At 36.1% G+C, this 20,194-nt stretch overlaps 1 protein-coding gene across 4 annotated transcripts in view; it reads left to right on the top strand.

Annotated features, from left to right (window-relative positions):
- Nucleotides 1–20,194, top strand: part of RPS6KA5 (ribosomal protein S6 kinase A5) — a 147,430-nt gene that overhangs the window by 97,042 nt on the left and 30,194 nt on the right. For all 4 annotated transcript variants that reach the window (XM_037503707.2, XM_037503709.2, XM_037503710.2 and 1 more), the window contains 3 exons: nucleotides 89–196; nucleotides 15,236–15,319; nucleotides 16,767–16,870. In XM_037503707.2, the coding sequence (XP_037359604.1) occupies nucleotides 89–196; nucleotides 15,236–15,319; nucleotides 16,767–16,870 (296 nt within the window). The remainder of the gene's footprint in view (nucleotides 1–88; nucleotides 197–15,235; nucleotides 15,320–16,766; nucleotides 16,871–20,194) is intronic.

A 20,194-nucleotide genomic window follows, 5' to 3' on the forward strand; every position in this document is an offset into this window, starting at 1 on the left:
TTAGTTTGTTTTTAAGGTAGATAAGACTTTCCTAATTTATTTTTTTCAAAATTGCTATTTTAAAACTCTTATTTGTTTGTTTTTACAGTTGGGGATTATATACCGTGACATTAAGCTTGAGAATATTCTACTTGATTCTAATGGCCATGTGGTGCTGACAGATTTTGGTCTGAGTAAGGAGTTTGTGGCTGATGAAGTGAGTATTATATTTTAATTTGAAGTTAGTAGTAATAGAATGTAAACAATGATGAAAATTAGCTATAGAATAAGCATTTAATGGGGTCGTACAATAGGGATTATGGATTTTTGTGCAGGTTTGCCCAGAGGGACATTTTGACATGAATGACTATTAGATTTTTAGTTTAAAATGACCATGGAACCATCCTGTTAGAATTACAGTAAACATTTACCTTTATGCATGTGTAAAACTATGTAACTTTACATATAAAATAAAGCTGAAAAATTTAAATAACTCCTTGGATCCTTCAGAAGAATTATGGCTCAGACCGTAGCCAGTCGAGAATGGAAAACAGCATACAGGGTTTATAATCACAAAGTTGATAATCACAAAGCAGGATGCATGGTGAGGACCCTTCAAATTCACTTGACAATAATAACAAGGCTCTACCTGCCCTAATTCTTGAATAATTTTGATGGGTTTTCCTAGGAGCTAGAATATAGTAACTATTGTACAGGTTTTAAAAACAAGGACTTTGCATATTCAGTACTGATTATAATTTATTTAATATTACAGATGCATTTAATGACTTTTAAAATTGTATACCTCTATTAGTAGTAATTAAATACTGTTTATAAAACAGTTGTCATAAAAAATATATTTTTATATTACCAGTTGTTCAAGATAATCAAGTAAACTTAAATGCCGATTCATTTGTATTCCAGGAAATTATTATTAGAGAATATAGAATCACAGTAAAAATTTTATAGTAAAGGATTTTGTTGTGGTAATACACATCATGCTTAGATTTCAAATTAGATATATCTTAGATGTTTTGCTTTTTGAAATATTGCCAAAGCAATATTTGGCATTTTTAGGTGAGTTATATAAGTGCTGAAATTATAAAACTAAAGATCACAATTTTTTATTGTATGTCTTTTAATTCAAGTCACTTATTAAATAAATATTTATTGACTGCCTCTAGTATGCTTGCTGCTGGATAATTCAGTAATGAATAAAGTGGAAATGATTTCTGCCTTTATGTAACTGTGGTTATTATAATATATTGATTATCTTTGGTAGACTGTAGTTAGAAAGTAGAGTAGATGATTTTTGGAGGCATTAGTTTCGAAGTCTGATTTTTAAAACTTTTCTCCTTTGTAAAAATTTTATTGGCAAGTTTAATAAAATGTGACAAATTAATATGTTTGCTGTTGCTTCCCCACAAATCCCACTATAAGAGTAAGACAAAGCAGGCATGCGTGCCAGGAAGAGAGGAAAATAGCAACCAGATTTTTGGAAAGAGCAGAAATATTAGCTATAACCAATTTAGCATTCCTGAAATAGTTGTAGCCTAAGCCGATAACATCAGAAACCCCAGAGCAGGCTAATTTGCACCTTTGACCCCCAGAATGGCTCAGGAATTGGGGGCACCAGGTCTCCCTCAAAGTACTGGTGAGGTAATACAGGCCAGCAGAGGGGCCTTCTGTGCCTTAGTCACGTGGGAACTGTGCCCACAGGCCCTCCAGGGAAACTGGAAGGTAAGTAGACAATGGCTTGGGGACAGGGAAGGGAGACATAACAAGTGACACGCTGAACCCTGGAATGCCCATGACCCTTTCTGCCACCTCACCCTCGGAGCAGTGACTCTCCAGACAGGAGCTGAGAGGATTTCTCTGCAGAAACTGAGAACAAAAAGTCAGTCAGTGGCTTGCAAGTGAGGTGGCCCCAGCAGATCACACAGAGCAGCCCCTGCTTGGCAAGCCCAGTGTTAGCCACAGAAACGTGTTTGCAGTGTGTTTCTCTTCTGGTAACTATAATTCTGTATAATTGGTGCCTTCCATTACACTGTGTTTTTAAAAACACTCTTCTGAGAAGGGGCCACCAAGCCTCAGCAGACTGCCCTGGCATGTAAAAGACCCCAGCATGGAAAGACGGGGAGCTTGCCTTTTCCTCTGGCCAGAGACCCACTCATTTACCTGCTGACTCACCCCACCAATACCCGATGCAAACCTTTTATGTGCTGGACAAAGGCTTGGTTCTGGCAACACATCCCTGAAGCAAATCTCCTGGGGAATCCCCTGTTCATGGGCGTGTGTGGCTGATCATTTGGCAATGGGCAGGAGAGACTTTGGCTCTGGAGAACAGCAAATGTTCAAAACTGAAACAGAAATAAACCAAAACAAACTTCCGTCAGAGTTACTACATTTTAATACAGTAGCACAAATTAGTCAGAAATGCTGGGTGACCAGGTCTGCCAGGTCATTCCTCATGAGAGAAAAAGCTTATGTGTTCTGCTGGTCATGTCAACAGCTACCCCTCAAGGGGCAGAAGGGGGGGCCTCATGAGATGCCAGAATTCTTGAGCAATTAGTTATTTAGGCACAAAAATGATACTTGGGAGAAGTATTTATATATCCCCTTATTCACTGGATGCAGTCTAGCTTGCTCAGCACAGCTGTGTGTATTTAGTTGTCTGTTATAGTTTGGCTGTTTCATCTTGCCTTTCCCCTCAGACACAAGCTCCTACTTCCTCTTAGTCCTAGAGAACTGACTACCATGCTGGGTTTCAGGTTTAACTCTCAGGGCTCAAGTAGTAGTTAGCCTTTGCTGAGTCCCCCAAAACTTGATCTAATGGTCCTGTGCACCCTGATTCCACCTGGCACCTGCTTCACAAGTTTGCCTGCCTTGGTCCCTTTCCACCACTCACTCACATCAAAATATCTTCCTTGAAGTGGCTTCTTTTCCCCCCATTCTTATTCTGTCTCCTTGGTCTCCAGTTTAGGATGGATGGATGGATAGGTGGGTGGGTAGGTGGGTCAGTGAGTGGGTGAGTAGATGGATCGATAAAACTCATCTCTCTCCTTTCCAACCTCTTCCTTTTCCTCTTGGACCCTTTCTGTCACCATTTAAACATGCCTAATCTCTTCTCTCCTGTCTCAAAATTTTAAAAGTAGAGGGAAGGAGGGATGGGTGAACAGAAGGATAAACAGGCAAATAGAAAAATAAATTTCAGAATCCATATCCCTTCTGGCTATTGTCCCGTTATTCTCCCAGTTTGCATTCTCTGTTTACTTTCCCACACCACTCCCTAATCTCCAGTCTGGCTTGCAGCCCTACCGGTTACTTGAATCTCTTCTTGCCAAGGTCACTACTCACCTCAATGTTAAATACTTTTTATTCCTCCTCTTACTTTTCTAGCTGGTATTGTTGACCTGGAAATCGGCTCTCACCTTGGCTTGTGTGACACCGCATTCCCTGGCTTTCCTTTTATTCCTCACTTTCCTTTTGCAGGGTCTTCCTCTTCTGCTTAATCACAGTTCAATGCTGGACCCTCTTCTCTCTTTAAGCTGTAATATCTCGCCATATGCTGGTGATGCTAGAGTATCTATGGCCAACCCTGACCTCTTCTGGCTCCAGACCCTGAGATGTCTGTAGTCTATTCCATTTGGCTCATACAGTCTCCTCGAGCTCAGCATTTCCAAAATTGAATGGAACCTGTTTATCTTCTGGTATTTTGCAGTTTTATGTATTATAAATTCTGGCCTCATTTAGTCTGAGAAATGCATATCTATTTTCGGGAATTTTCTTTTTTTATATGTTTGAGGTTCTTGCTCGTGGTGTAATCATTTCTCTGTATATTCATCAATAATTCAACAAATGTTTATTGAGTGCCTACCATGTACCAAGTGTTACACTGGACTCTGAAAATACAGTGGTTTACTTAACAAATCCCTTGCTCTCATGAACCGTTATTCCAGAGGTACTTGTCATGTATTCATGATTTATTTCTAGATTATAGTTTGATAACCTGGATTGTATAAGGATAAAACCAATTTTAGAAGGGTTAAAATGTATATGATAATGAACACATTATCACCATTTAATGGTGATACTTTTATTAATAGGTCCTTTTCTCAACCATGGAATTTGATAAATCCCTTGAGGTCCTGAGAATAAAGAAAAAAATTTTAAATATCTGTAAGGGTGTAGATGTCCTTCATAGAATTTCTTTAATGATATATTTCAACAAACATCTGTTAAGTTCTTACTGTGAGTCAGATAATTACTAAGTATTGGATATATCATTCTTATGTTGAAGAGACTTTAAAGACGTTTTTTGAAAGGGCACCTGTTCTTACTTATTTGTAAACAGTGTCAAAATGATACATTCATGTGTTAATTACACTATACTTAGGCATGTTATATGCATTCTATGTTTCCATAATTTAGCATAACATGACTTAAAATATGCACAATCTGTAATTTATATGCATTCTATGTTATTTCAAATTTTTGGCAATAGATTATTGACATGAATCCCTATATAGGTAAATAAAGCTAGAAGGAAAACATCATCCCCAACATTAAGGCAGGTGGCTAAGTTAATTATAACACGCTGCCAGGGTGGTTGTACTTAAAAGGGAAAGGCCAATGGGCTTGTGACTATTTTCTCTTCCCAGAAAACAAAAAGTATAGCCTTAGCTCAGTTCAGAAAATGTTGGGAAAAGAACACATATTGCAGTTGAAGGATCTTCTTCAGGTCTCCCTTTCCTCACTGAGTGTTGCTGGAGACTTCTCTTCGTCAGTGCCCTCTCTTCATCAGTGCCTATTAAATATGGCACTTGCCATATTTAATTGATAGGACTGTTCTGTGGACACTGTGAGTTAATGCTCATGAAAGGACTTTGAAATACGTGAAGTGCCATATAAAGATCAACTTCTACTTATGGGAGATAGTCAGATTTAACATTACTGCCAGCAAAATCAAAATTATGGAAATCTTAACTTATTCTCCCTTGATTTTCTTATTTATAGGAAAGTTTAAAATTACATCGTTGTGTCACGAACGCTAGTCCATAATGTCATTTACAGAGTTCTGCTCTTAGGATGCACATCTCAAGATGCCTTGGCAAGGTTTAGGATCCATGCAGAGCCTGTTTACAGTAGAAACCAGGATGCCCAACTCTGAGGCAGCTTTTTAGTCACTTCACATCCCTCCCTGATTGACTTGTAGGACGTACCATTCATATTTTTTTTTCATTTGCATGTGCTTCTAGAGAACCTACTAGGTCTCTGTAAATAATCGTATTGGTCATTTGCCAAAATCAGTGACTCAAGGACAGTTTCAGTTGGCTTAAGATAAACACTGAATTGAATTATTGGGAAAGCAGGAGACCTAGAAATTGAAATGTTATTCTGTTGCCCCAGTTTCTCCTCTACTCAGACAACATTACACAGTGTTCACTCACTGGCACTCGCTTCAGCCATTTGTAAAGTTTTTCCTGCCAGATCAGAGCCAATTCCTCCTGCCTTTGGACAGGAGGTGAAAGAGAACAGAGGTCGCTTAACCCTCAGGGGTCTGCCTCACAGATCCCTTTATAACTTTGCTTATAGTGGGACTTACTGCTGTGGTGAGATTTATTCATAATACTACTTTTTTTTTAAGCAAAGTCCAACATACAAAGTCAAAGATTTAATGTTCATAAAGCAAACAGGTACATTTGAGTTGAGATTCTTTTCACAGGAACTTCTGTTATGTATTACATTTATTCAAATAATGTTACATATATATTTATAGACTTGAAAACTATATTTGTCACTCACAGTTTATTTTTATCTGTTTTCTAGCAAAGACATAAAAATGATTTAAAACAATGCTGAGTGTCAGGGACTTTCAAGCCCATAGAAGAATTTAGCAAAAGATATCCTAGAATACTAACATTGCATAAATAGATTAATAAATGTGTATATTTCCCATATGTCTTTAAAATTTTTATAAACTATTTCAAATATAATAAAAATATGGAAAGTGATATAACAGAATCCATGTGCCCAGCTGCTCACATATGCAGTTAAAAATGTTGTGCAGTTTTCCCTACTCATGCAGCATTTATTGACGGGCAGCATTTATTGAAGGGCACTGTAGGCAATGTGCTAGCCAGGTGCTGGAATCTAGCAATGAAGAAAACAAAGATTTTTCCTCTAGACAGGCAAGCAGACATTAACAAGTAAATAAGGAAAACATGTACTGTGTTAGATAGTGGTTAAGTTGCAAGGAGACAAGTGTAGTAGCTCGAAAGGGGGCCGGGAAGTATCAGGTGAGACAAGATTACACTTTTAAATTAGGTCATGCCAGTTAAGAACATAAGGTGTAAATATGTCTGTGGAACAGTGAGGAGGTCAGAGTGGGTGTACAGAAGGAGCGAGGGTTAGAATAGTGGGAATAAGAATGTGGTGATCGTGTGGAAGAAGGGTTGAACAGATCCTCCAGCACACTGGGGAGCATTGTGCGGACTACGGCTTCTCTGAGCAAAATGGGGAGCCTTTGGAGAGTTTGAGTAGAAAGCATATTTTAGAAAGGTAGTTCTGTTTGTCAAGCATGACACCCTCCGTGGTGGGACAAGTCTTCACATATGGAGTCACAGTAATTCCAGCAAGAGATGGTATTGGTTTAACGGTAGCATTTAGTTACCATGGAGTTGCAGAGTAGGTGGAAAAAGTAGTCAGATTCTAGGTGTATTTTGACATTTGAGGCAATGAAATTTCTTGATGGGTTGGTTGTGGGGTGCAAGAGATAAAGAGGAGGTAGGGTAGCTCCAAGGTTTTTAGCCACAGCAGCCAGAAGGATGATGTTGGCTAAACTGATATGGGGTGGACTATTGATGGGAAGATTTAGGGCAGGTGAAGGAGGCATGCACTTGCACAGGTTGAGTTTGAGACACCTGTCAGACATGCAGAGAGGACAATGGCAGTAGGATAAATGAGTCTGGAATTTGGGAGAAAGGTCTCACCTAGAGATGCAATTGTGGAATTTGCCAATGAAAGTAAAATTTTAAATTGTGAAAATGAATGAGAATACCAACAGAGTAAGTACAGATAGAAAAGGAAAAGTAGACAGAGCTCTGAACTGTGCTATTCCAGCATGAAGTGGGTAAAGAGAAGCGGCAGAAGCCATCAAGAGGGTGTAGGGGATTTGGAAGAAAATGGGTACATTTTAGTCTTTGAAGCCAAATGAAGTGGCTTAAGCATGACAGTCATCCACTATGACAGATACTGCTGTTAGCTCAAGTAAGCTCAAACCTAAGGAAACAGAATGAGAATATATTGTCATCTGCAAGTTCAGGTTTTAATGTGGTTTTTTGTAAAAAGTGTAATTGTAAAAAGTGTAATTTTGTAAAAAGTGAAATTGTGCAGAGGGAGGCTTGGCAGAGGATGAAGTGAGGTCTGTAGGCCTTTTTGGTTTAAGACAGGAGAAATGACAGATGTCACATGCTGCAGCCAGTCCTGAAAAGGAATTGGGGTAGATGTAATGAGGGGGGGATTGCTGGAACAGTGCCCTGAAGCGGAATAAGGTCAAGTACGCGAGTGGAGATGCAGGAGGGGAGATGCAGACCTTGGCTAATGATGAGAAACCAAAGAGAAGTTGGGTTCCTGAATGCAGATGAGGATGTGGCAAGAAGTGGTCATGGAAGCTTGTAGAAGGTCTTTTCTAATTGCTCCTAGGAGACAGTGGAAGTTGAGGGGAGAGGAGAAGGTATAAAGTAACCAGCCAAGACAGGGGAGACTGACTGATTAAGGAATGAGTGTGTTTACCAGGCCCTGTTAAAGACCCCCTGGAGGTCACTGATCATGAATCAAAAGTGAAATTGGTCAGTCTGATGCTGTGTGTTTGTCCAGGCACAGGTAGCTGTGATAGAATTTCCTTCTTTTCCAAGGCTGACTAACATCGCATTGTGTGTAGTTACCACATGTTGTGTATTTACTCATCCACTTGTGACACTTGGTTTCCTCCCACTTTCTGGTATTGTGAATAATGCTGCAGTTAACATGGCTGTACAAATGGCTCTTTGAGATCATACTTTCAATTCTTTTTTTTTTTTTTAATAAATTTTATTGTTATATTCCCCATACAATTGCAGCCCCCCCATTCTGACCCCAATCCCTCCCCTCCCACCCCCGCCCCCCTAAAAGTGTCTCTGGTTCATAGTTTTTTGTTGATTTTGATTTTCACTTTCTTGTAGTTATTCATTTTCCTGGTCCCTTATTTAAGTTTTCTAGATTCCTGCTATGAGTGAGACCATCCGGTATTTTTCTTTTTCTTTTTGGCTTATTTCGCTGAGCATGATCCCTTCCAGCGCCATCCATGTTGCTGCAAATTGCATGTGTTTATCTTTTTTGAATGCTGAGTAATATTCCATGGTATATATGTACCACATCTTCTTGATCCAGTCATCTATTTTTGGGCATTTGGGTTGTTTCCAAAGCTTAGCTATTGTAACTAGTGCTGCTATAAACATAGGGGTGCAGGTGTTCTTTGGAATTGATGTTTCTGTGTCCTTTGGGTAAATACCTAGGAGTGGAATTGCTGGATCATATGGAAGCTCTATGTTTAGTAGGTCCAGAAATCTCCATACAGCTTTCCACAGTGGTTGGACCAGTTTGCACTCCCACCAACAGTGCAGAAGAGTTCCTTTTTCTCCACACCCTCGCCAACATTTGTTGTTGCTAGTTTTTTTAATATGTGCCATTCTCACTGGTGTAAGATGGTATCTCATGGTAGTTTTGATTTGCATTTCCCTGATGACAAGTGATGTTGAACATTTTTTCATATGCCTGTTGGCCATTTGCATTTCCTCTTCAGAGAAGTTTCTTTTAAGCTCTTCTGCCCATTTTTTGACTGGATTATTTTCTTTGTTGTTGTTGAGTCTCATCAGCTCTTTGCAGATTTTTGTGATCAGTCCTTTATCATTAGTGTTGGGTGCAAAAATGTTCTCCCAGTTGGTGGGGTTTCTCTTTGTTTTTGTTATTGTCTCTTTTGCTGTGCAAAAGCTCTTTAATTTGATGTAGTCCCAGCTGTTTATCTTTGCCTTCACTATCACTGCTTTGGGTGATGTGTCTGTAAAGATGTCTTTGATGTGCAAATCACATAGTGTTTCGCCTATATTTCCTTCTATATATTTTATGGTTTCAGGTCTTATGTCTAGTTCTTTAATCCATTTTGAGTTGATTTTTGTGTATGGTGTGAGGTGGTGGTCAAGCTTCATTCTTTTGCATGTAGCGACCCAGTTTTCCCAGCACCATTTATTGAACAAACTTTCTTTGCTCCAATGCATATTCTTTGCTCCTTTGTCAAAGATTAGTTGACCATAAATCTGTGGGTTTATTTCTGGATTTTCTATTCGATTCCATTGGTCTGTATGTCTGTTCTTGTTCCAATACCATGCAGTTTTGATGATTATGGCTTTGTAGTATAGTTTGAAGTCTGGGAGTCTGATGCCTCCATTCCCTTCTTTTTTTTTCAGGAGAGCTTTGGCTATTCGGGGTTTTTGGTGATTCCATATGAATTTCATCAATAATTGTTCTATTTCTTTGAAGAATGACATTGAAATTTTGATTGGAATAGCATTGAATCTGTATATTGCTTTTGGTAGGATGGCCATTTTAATAATGTTTATTCTTCCAATCCATGAGCAGGGGATGTCTCTCCATTTCTTTGTGTCTTCTTCTATTTCTTTTAACAGTGTTTTATAGTTTTCTTTGTATAGGTCCTTTACCTCTTTTGTTAGATTTATTCCCAAATATTGATTTTTTTGTTTCAATAACAAAAGGGATGGTCTTTTTGATTTCTTCTTCTTCAGATTTATTGTTTGTGTATAGGAAGGCTACTGACTTTTGCGTGTTGATTTTGTATCCTGCCACTTTACTGAACTGATTGATGAGTTGAATTAGCTTTTCTGTGGAGTTTTTGGGGTTCTCTATGTATAATATCATATCGTCTGCAAATAGTGATAGTTTGACTTCTTCTTTTCCTATTTGGATTCCTTGGATGTCTTTCTCTTGTCTTATTGCCCTGGCTAGGACTTCCAGTATTATATTGAAAAGCAATGGTGAGAGTGGACATCCTTGTCTTGTTCCAGATCTTAATGGAATTGCTTTCAGCTTTTCACCATTGAGAATGATACTGGCTGTTGGCTTGTCATAGATGGCCTTTATGATGTTGAGGTATGTTCCTTGTATCCCCAGAATTTCAAGGGCTTTTATCATGAATGGGTGTTGCACTTTGTCGAAAGCTTTCTCAGCATCTATTGATATTATCATATGGTTTTTATATTTCTTTTTGTTGATGTGTTGGATAACGTTGATTGATTTTCGGATGTTAAACCATCCTTGTGCCCCTGGAATGAATCCAACTTGGTCGTGGTGAATTATCTTATGGATACATTGTTGGATTCTGATAGCTAAAATTTTATTGAGGATTTTTGCATCAGTGTTCATTAGGGAGATTGGCCTGTAGTTTTCCTTTTTTGTGTTGTCCTTGTTCGGTTTTGGTATTAGTGTAATGTTGGCTTCATAAAACGTGTTTGGTATTGTCCCTTCCTTCTCAATTTTTTGGAAGAGTTTGTGAAGGATAGGCACTAATTCGTCTCTGAATGTTTGGTAGAATTCATTTGTAAATCCATCAGGTCCTGGGCTTTTGTTTTTGGGGAGGTTTTTTATTACCATTTCAATTTCGCTAATTGTAATTGGTCTGTTTAGGTGTTCTATTTCTTCTTTATCTAGCTTTGGGTGATTGTAGAGTTGTAGGAATTTGTCCATCTCCTCTAGATTGTTAAACTTGTTTCCATATAACTGTTCATAGTAGTTACTGATTATTCTTAAGAAATTAAAAAATTTTTTGAATTGAACGACAAGGAGGACACTAATATCCTAAATGTATGGGATGCAGCAAAAGCAGTAATAAGAGGAAAATATATAGCAATAGAAGCTCACATCAAGAAACAAGAAAGAACGCAAAGAAACAACCTCATCTCGAAGCTCAAAGATCTAGAAAAAGACAACAAAAAAACCCCAAAACCAGTAGAAGAAAAGAAATAATAAAAACCAAAGCAGAAATAAATGAAATTGAAACTAAAAAAACAATCCAAAAGATCAATGAAACCAAGAGCTGGTTTTTTGAAAAAATCAATAAAATAGACAAACCCCTAGCCAGGCTCACAAAGGAAAAAAGGGAGAAAGCACAAATAAATAGGATCATCAATGAAAGAGGAGAAATCACAACGGACACAGCAGAAATCATACTTTCAATTCTTTTGGATATATACCTACTACACTGAGATTACCATGTCATATGATAATTTTATTTTTAGAATATACTATACTGTTTTCCATAGTGGCTATACCATTTTGGTTTCCCACCAACAATGCTCAAGGATTCCAGTTTTTCCATACCCTTACCTATATTTTTTATTTCTGCTTTTGGGGATAGGGACACCCTATTGAATGTGATATCTCATTCAAGTCTTAACTTGTAGTTCTCTAATGCCTAGTGATGTTGAGTATCTTTCTATGTGCTTGATGGCCATTTGTTGATCATCTTTAAAAGAATGTTTTTTAAAATCTCTTGTCTATTTTTTTAATCAATGTTTTTTATTGTTGAGTTTGTGCATGCAATGTTGCTGAATTTACATTAGTTCCACTCATTTGGATTTTTTATGTAGATGACTAGATTAAAAGAAAACATCAGATCCCTAGTAGAAATTAATGGCGCATCATTTATCTTCAATTCTGACACTCATCTTGTGTGTGTTTAGGTAGGTGGTTGGTTCCATTTGGTTTTATTACTCCCCTAGGTTTTAAGGCTGCTTGTTGTAGGTTTTAGTCAGTCTAATAATTTGCATCAGGTTTTTGGTAGCTAAATTATACTCTTAGTTTCTAATTGCTCATTTATATAAGGCAATTTTTGTGATTTTACCTTTTACTCATCTAATGGTACAAGTTACATTGACACATTTTTTTTCTTTTTCAGCTTTAACCATCTTTTAGTTCTTGAAACAAACTTTCTATCTCATGTTTTTTGTACATTGTTAACATTACCTGCTTTTATTTTGTTTAGGATTTTACTTAAGTTGCCTATAATTTTCTCTCTAATATTGCATTTGTCTGATTTGCGTATCATGGTCATACTGAGATCATGAAATGAATTTGAATAGTTTATATGAAAGAAAGGTCCTATCCCCGTAAAGATTTCTGTTGAATTCAATTCGATAGCTATCGGGGTTTTTTGTTTTGCTTGTTTCTTTTTTTCCTACAAAGTGAGTATGAGTGGTTTTTCAAATACTGATTCCATTTTTTTTTATTATTTGTACTTATATTTAGGTTTTCAATTTCTTTCACAGAAATTTTATTAAATTTTTAAATCTTTGGCATCATGTTACTTGTAGACTTTATTTTTAATATATATTCTAACTATAGTATATTTCCTTTTAAATTACTAATATTATTGATTCGTAACTTTCCTCTTCTTTCTTGATCAGTTTGCCAGAGATTTGCCCATTTTATTTGTCTTTTCAAATAAACAGCTTTTGTTGACTTTCTCATTCCCTTGATGATGTTCCTCTGTTATTTTTCCTTTGACTTTCTATGAGTTTCTTTGATATTTTTCTTTTGAGTTAGACATCCAGTTCACAAATATGTAATCTTTCTTTTTTTGATTAAAACTATGAATTTCTAATGATAGCTTTAGATGTATATCACACATTCTGATATATGGCATATTGTTATTCTAATAGGCTACACGATTGTGTTTTTTCTTTGGATCATGAATTATTCAGAAATGGTGTTTTAGTTTTCAAATCTATAAGATTCTTTTGTTATCATACTGTAAATGAATTCTATTTTTTTGTTTTCTGATTGGAAATCAGAATACAAATTATTTAATTTTTGTATTATTTGAGACCTTTGTGAGAAGTAACAAGGTTAATTTCTATAAATGTGCTATGTTCTCTGATTGTTAGATATAAGTTAGTGTGTATGTTTAAAACATTTCTCAGATTTTTCCATGGCTTCACTATTTTACTGTTTGGTCTCAGTTATAAGATAAATATATTAAAATACCCAGTATAATTGTGGGTTTGTTCATTTCTTGAAGATCTCTTCATTTTTGCTTTTCATAGTTTTAGGTACTTCAAAATTTTTTGAGTGAATTCAGGCTTAGTGTTATTTCCATAGTGAAATGTTTATTTTATTATTATGTAATCACTCTAAGTTAAATAATCCTGTTTGCCTTAAAGTTCTTTTTTTTTTTTTCAGCTATTAATAAAGATACTTTAGTCTTCTATTAGCTGAATCTGGTCTGAGAGATCTTTCTCAGTGTTTCTTTGTCATGATTTAGGTGTGCCTTTTGTAAATAACATATAGCTGGATTTTGTTTTTGATCCAGTTTCTATCTTTTAACTGGTCAGTTAAATCTGTATATGGTGATTACTGACCTATTTTTATTTATTTCTCTTATCTTGCTATGTGTTTTCTTTATCATAATTTCTCTTTGCTCCCCCCCTTCCTAAATCTTCTATTTAAATTAAGATTTCATATTTCATTTACTCCTAATGGTCTATAGAAGATATATAATAAGATTTTTATTTAATATCCAAAAAGGGCTGTTGCATAGTAAACAATATTAACTTCTAAGTTTGGGCTTTTTTAAAAAGTTATTTTGTAGTAGTTCTTTTTACTAATTCAGTGAACAAATGAATGCCCTAATTTTTATACTTTTTTTCTGTCTAAGCATTCTAACAATGTTAAAATTTTTTCATTAACTCTTACACCCCAAAATTTATATAAAATTAATTTTACTTAGCTTTAATCTTTCTAGAGGTTTGATACAAAATTAGCCTTTGGTACTGAAATGATGAAGCAGAAAGATAATGGTATTTGACATACAATTTTATATTAGCTATTCAATGACTTTCTGCCAACTAGCAAGAAAAAAATTTCTGCAAACTTAAGCATAATTCAATTATTTCTTTTCGTTTCTAGAGTAATAATCTTTTAGCATATTTAGCACATAAAAAGAAATTAATCATAAACCACATATTATATATTTATATATATGTTTTAAATTAGGTAGTTTTAATACATTTGTTACCATGATGTCAAAATAAATTCATCACGTTCATTTTTTCTGTGGGCTTGTTTAACTTTAGCTAAAAAGTAGGGGACTTCTACAATTTATGTAATATTGTTAGAGTACTGTTATTTAATTTTAATCTTGGTAAATAGGAGAAATACTTATCTTTCTTGAAATCTTTCTAGTGCAATAAAAGTGAAGTGTGAATTGAAAAGCTTTCTCTAAAATAGTTAAAAAATATATTTTGCTGGCACCAAAGTGCCTTTATAAGTTTCAGATACAGTCATATAAATGTACATTATTAAGGGGTATTCTGCTTTTCCCTATTTAGTGTATTTGCATAACAATTTGATATGTACTCTGTTACAACATCATTGGTCATTTTAAAAATCAATTTCTTCAATTATTTCAATCTGTTACAATAAATTGGCCCTTTTCCATTGTGAAAGTTCTACAAAAGAGAAACAATTGTCTTTAAGACACAACCTTTATTTAAAGGCAATTGTGCTCATCATCATTAAACATTACTATTTACAGTGCCAAACAGACAAGGTGATATGCCAGGAAAACATTCCCTGTTATTTCCATTCTTCCTCGTCTTCGAGTTCCCTGTTCCCTTCCTTAGCATTTGGCCTTCCTTCCCCCTTCAGGTTTCCCAATTATCTCCCAAACTGGCCTACATGGGAATAAAGTCATCCATACTAAAGTGTTAGCAGTTCATATTAACCTACTAGGGCTGTTTATATTTTTATGAAAATACTGGTTAAAAGAAACCAATAATTGAAATATATACACATACAGAAAAAAGAGTGAATGAATAGATTCATGAATAGATGGATGGATGGGTGATGGTAGATCCAGGGATGGATGGATGGATGAATGGATGGATGGATGGATGGATGAATGGATGGATGGATGGATCAATCATCATAGGGTTTCAGTCATGAGCCTTCTTCTGTCAGGACATCTACTCATACCGTATCGGTGATGGTCTGGCCTGGTGAGCAGGGCAGATCTCTAGTCATGTCGATTCTACCACTGCTTTGCTACTGTGCTTTATCTCAACAACTGACATGTAGTGTTAACTTCACTTTCTTATCATTTGTTGTGATAACTTGAAATCAAATCTTTTTTGTTTGATTATTTAAGGCTGAAAGAGCATATTCCTTCTGTGGGACTATTGAGTACATGGCTCCAGATATTGTCAAAGGGGGCGATTCAGGACATGACAAGGTATGCTCTATTTTTGATACTTTTTTAATTATCTCTATAATGTATTATAAAAATTAATAACATAGGTACAGTCTCTTCCACAGAGCCTGCTGTCTGGTGAGGTCTTGCATACATTTTTTTTCTCTCCTTTGTATGTCAGAACACATTATGATAGCTAGTGTTTTGGAAGGAAATGATAATAAAAATGTGTGCATTAAACTCTGCAGAGATGCTGGAGACTTTGTCCACCATCTCTTTACCAGCAATAGCCATTGTAAAAAATTTGGACAAAGGAAAAATTCCTGCATGCAAGATACTCTATGTCTGTTTCTCTGAACCTTTAAAAAATTCATCTTTTCCCCTCCTCACTTCCCCTTGTGCAAAATGAAGATTGTGGAAGAGTCTTTCTAAGTAGTTAGGTTATTAAATCTAGGTCACATTTTTTTTCTTCTTAAGTTTAAAAGGGTACAAATTTATTCAGTTTTTTTCTTAAACTTTTTGCTTTATCTTCTCCAAATAAGGAATTCTGACTTTTTTTCCCCTCCCCATCTTCCTGTCTCCGACATTCCCTTTCAAAATCCACATACACAGTGCAAGTATATAACTGTGGAGAATCTTTAGTCTCCTTGCTAATGACTAATCATCATCTTCAGGTCCATGTGGCGCTAGCTTCAGGCCCATAACTAGGAATCAGTTTGGAGATGTGTACCCCTTTAAGAGCAGCTTTCAGACTCAACAGCAGAACATTCTGAGGGTCCTGACTCAAGTGGCCATTAAGCTGCTTGTATAAATAGAAGAGCAAACAAAAAAGTTTGCTTCATGGTATTCTTTGTAACTATTGGGATATTTGGTAGCAAGTTGGAATAGTTAAACTTTGAACATTACTTTCTGAGACCTAACAGAACCAATTTTTAGGTAAGAAAACCTTACATCATTTCCAGAGTTCTGTACACCTGAAGTCCAGAATAAAGCTAGTCAATAAATTGTTCTTTACCATTCATGGAATACCTTGATGTTATTGAATTATTAAATGATATACTGTGTGCAAATGGCTTGTGTCCTCCCCAGCCATGGAGAAAGTGTCTCTCATGATTTCAGGCCACCTGTTTCTGCTTTACTCTCTGCCCCCCTCAATCTTAAATCCAAAAATTTTACGTACTTAAAGTTTTAGGAATTCACTTCAAATTTTAAATTTTCCAAAAGTTATTCAGAGTAAAACCATTACTTGTTTAGGAAACAACTAAAACACTTTTCATCCCTTGATTAACTTTGCTGTGTTTAAATTCTAATCTGAAGCTACCTACGTATTTGTCCTGTTCCTGTCTATTTTGTGTGTGGTAATGTAATATTCCTTGCACAGAAAGTTATATAAATTTTCTGTTAAAATATTTTCCAAATATATGTTTATTTTGTTCTTTTTAAAATATATACAAGTTACAATCTATAAAATGAAATTGTTGTCTTGTAGGCAGTTGACTGGTGGAGCTTGGGTGTTCTAATGTATGAGCTACTAACTGGAGCATCTCCTTTCACTGTGGATGGAGAGAAGAATTCCCAGGCTGAGATATCTAGGTAAGACTTAACAAAATAAAGTGAAGGAACTAATCAAATTTCTCCAACTAGTCTGATGAAAAAATAATTTTTTTAACAGAGATAGACGTAGTAATGTTTAAGTGGTAAATTCTGTGTACACTCATTAGGATGTAGATATATAATCTTAATTTTTTGTGTGTGCCTGATTAGATCTTAAGTTGCGTAGATGTGCTGTCATAAATGTGTGTGTTCCAAAACCTTTAGCATATTTTCTTTTTTTTTTTAAGTTTCAAACAAAATTTTTTAAGATTTTTTTTAATTTAACATTTATCATTTTTTACATTTTTTAGACAATATTTGCTTCCCCCCACCCCTCAGATTGAGTCCCCTTAGAATTTCCTTCCCCAAGGCACCCATGCACCATCACCACAGTCCCCTGTGCTCCTCCCTCCCTCCCTCTCACTCCTCTTCCTCCTCTTTCCCTGCACTATGTCTCTGGTTTATAATTGTTTTTGCTTTGTTGGGTTTTGTACTGTTACTATTTTTTTTTACACTGATGTCTTATTTGGTTTCTCTATATTCCTGTTATAAGTGAAACCATCCAATATTTTTCTTTTTCCTTCTGGCTTATTTCACTGAGCATAATTCCTTCTAGCTCTTTCCACGTTGCTGAGAATGGCATGAGTTTATCTTTTTTGATTGCTGAATAATAAAACCTGGAAACAACCCAAATACTCAAAAATAGATGACTGGATCAAGAAGATGTATATATACACAATGGAATATTATTCAGCAGTTTAGCATATTTTCTTAACTTAGTATGTAAATCATTATTGAGAAGTTTATGTGATGGATACTTTTCCCCCCAGTGTATACATAATATAATTTCTTTGTGACTTTAATATAAAGAAACAGTAATCATATTTTCAACTCATGGGTATAGGCTTAACAGATAAAAAAATTTTTCAGTAGAATAAAATTTACCCTCTGATAGGTTATCATAGCATTGTTCTGTTCCTCTCCTTCACAAAAGTCATCACAATTGCAGTGTTACAATTTTTTAGTAATGATTTGATTGCTGTCCATCCCACCAGACCATTAACTCTGTGAGAGTGAGGGGCATGCCTGACTTTTACCCTCAGCATGCGTGCTCAGCAGCCAGGCCATGCTTGCTGTGCAGAATTCAGTCAATATCAGAGGAATGAAATGAGTTAATGAACAAATTACTAATTACTAGTTATGTTTTTGTCCTGTTTTTACTTGAATTTTGTAACTTTGAGAACAGATTTGACATTAAAAATTAAAAATTGAGGCTTCCACATCTTACCAAGATGGAATAACAGGGATCGGATTTACCTTCCTGCTTGAAACAATTTTTAAAATGGGCAAAACATATGAAAGAACAGTTTTGAAGATATTGAACATCTAACAATGAAGGACAGTGAACACTGAGAGACGGAAAATAAATGAGGTGAGCCCCACCATTGCCCAGCTGACTGCCTTGAGAGAGTGTTGAGGCCAGAGTGCAGGAGGGAAACCCCAGAGTTGAGGAGATGGAACTGACAGTCCAAAAGCCAAAGGCAGCTAATTGGAAAAGTTGAGTGTCAGAAAGGAGAAAGCTGGAGAGAGACAAGTCCAGAGATTTGCAGAAGGTACCCCTCAAGTACTCAGTTAAGGACTGATCCACGTATGTGTATGACGGACTAACACAATAGATGTTATTTCTTTCCAAACTGATCTCTGCATTCAACACAATCACAAGCCCCACAGGCTTTTTTTTTTAATAGAAAATTGATAACCTGGGTTTAAAATTTATATAACAATGCAGAGGAACTTAGAATAGGCAAAGTAGAATAGTTGATTTCAAGACTTATAAGCTACCATAATTTAGGCACTGTGGTCTTTATATCAATATAGACAAATCATCAATAGAATAGAACTGAGTCTAGAAATAGAGTCACACATACATAGACAACTGTTCTTGATAAGGATTCAAAGTCAGTTTGGTAGAGAATAGATAGTCTTTTCAGCAGATCGTGCTGGAACCAGTGATTATCCATATGGAAAAAAATGAACTGTAATAAATCACATTATATTGAAAAATTGAAAAATCACTAAAAATGGATCATACACCTGATTGTAAAACCTGAAACTACAAAATTTTGGGTGAAAATATAAAGGAAAATATGACCTGGATTAGGCAAGGATTTCTGATGTACAACTGATGTGTTGGACTTCATCAAAATTAAATTCTTCTGCTCTTCAAAAGAAACTGTTAAGAGATTGAAAAGACAAGCCATAGACTGGTATAAAATCGCAAATCATATATCTGACAAAGGACTGGTATCCAGAATATATAAAGAACTCTCAAAACTCAAGCAAAATAAACTTATTTAAAATGAGTGTAAGATTTGAGCAGACAGTTCATCAAAGAAGATCTGTGGATGGTAAATAAGTTAATGAAAAGATGACCAGTGTCACTAGTCAACAGGGACATGTAGTTCAACCATGGCAAGCTCACTGGAGTGGCTGAACATAAAGGGACTGGCTGTTATGGATTGGGGTTCTCCAAACAGAACCAATAGGATATATATGTATCTATAATAGGAACTTTAAGATGATTTATTATAAGGAATCAGCTTGCATAATTATGGAGGCTGAGAAGTCAGTCTGCTGTCTGCAAACTGGTGACCCAGGAAAGCCAGTGGCGTTCCTCCATTCAGAGGCCAGAGAGGAGCCAGTGCTGGAAATCGCAGTCCAGACAAAGGAGGCGCATATTCCAGGTTAAGCAGCAGGCAGCAATCCTCCCTTCTATTCAGACCCTGAAGGGATTGAGTGGTGCCTACTCACATAGGGAGGAGGATTCCAATTTGAATGCTAATCGCATCTGGAAACACACTGACAGACACACCAAGAATAATGTTAATATGGACTATCTGTGACCAGGTCAAGTGGCACTTAAGATTAGCCCTCACAAGTCCACCCCATGTCAACTTGGCCACCATAGACATCTGCTTAAACCACACTTAATCTCCAAATAAGGACGTAGCAAGGTCATAATTTCACTTAATATAATACAGCTGTCCCTCATGTAACCAAAACTTACTAATCCTTCCCCAGAAGAGGACATAAACTCCTTGAATGATGTTCATTCTTCTTGAAATCCCATAACTTAAATACTGATACTATTGAAAACTTAAATACTATATCACTGAGGGGCAACCAGGGGCCCCAGACAGTTAAGGGGAGCTCATTCTGAAAGGGATTCAGATCCATGCACACAGAGGCAAAGGAAGCAAACTCTGAGAGTGAAAGCTTTTTAATAGAATGAGTGTAAACAGAGAAGAAAGGATATTCCTAATC

This window comes from Talpa occidentalis, unplaced genomic scaffold (genome assembly GCF_014898055.3).
Source record: "Talpa occidentalis isolate TD23 unplaced genomic scaffold, MPIMG_talOcc4v2.1 talOcc4.11, whole genome shotgun sequence".
NCBI classification, from domain to species: Eukaryota; Metazoa; Chordata; class Mammalia; order Eulipotyphla; family Talpidae; genus Talpa; species Talpa occidentalis.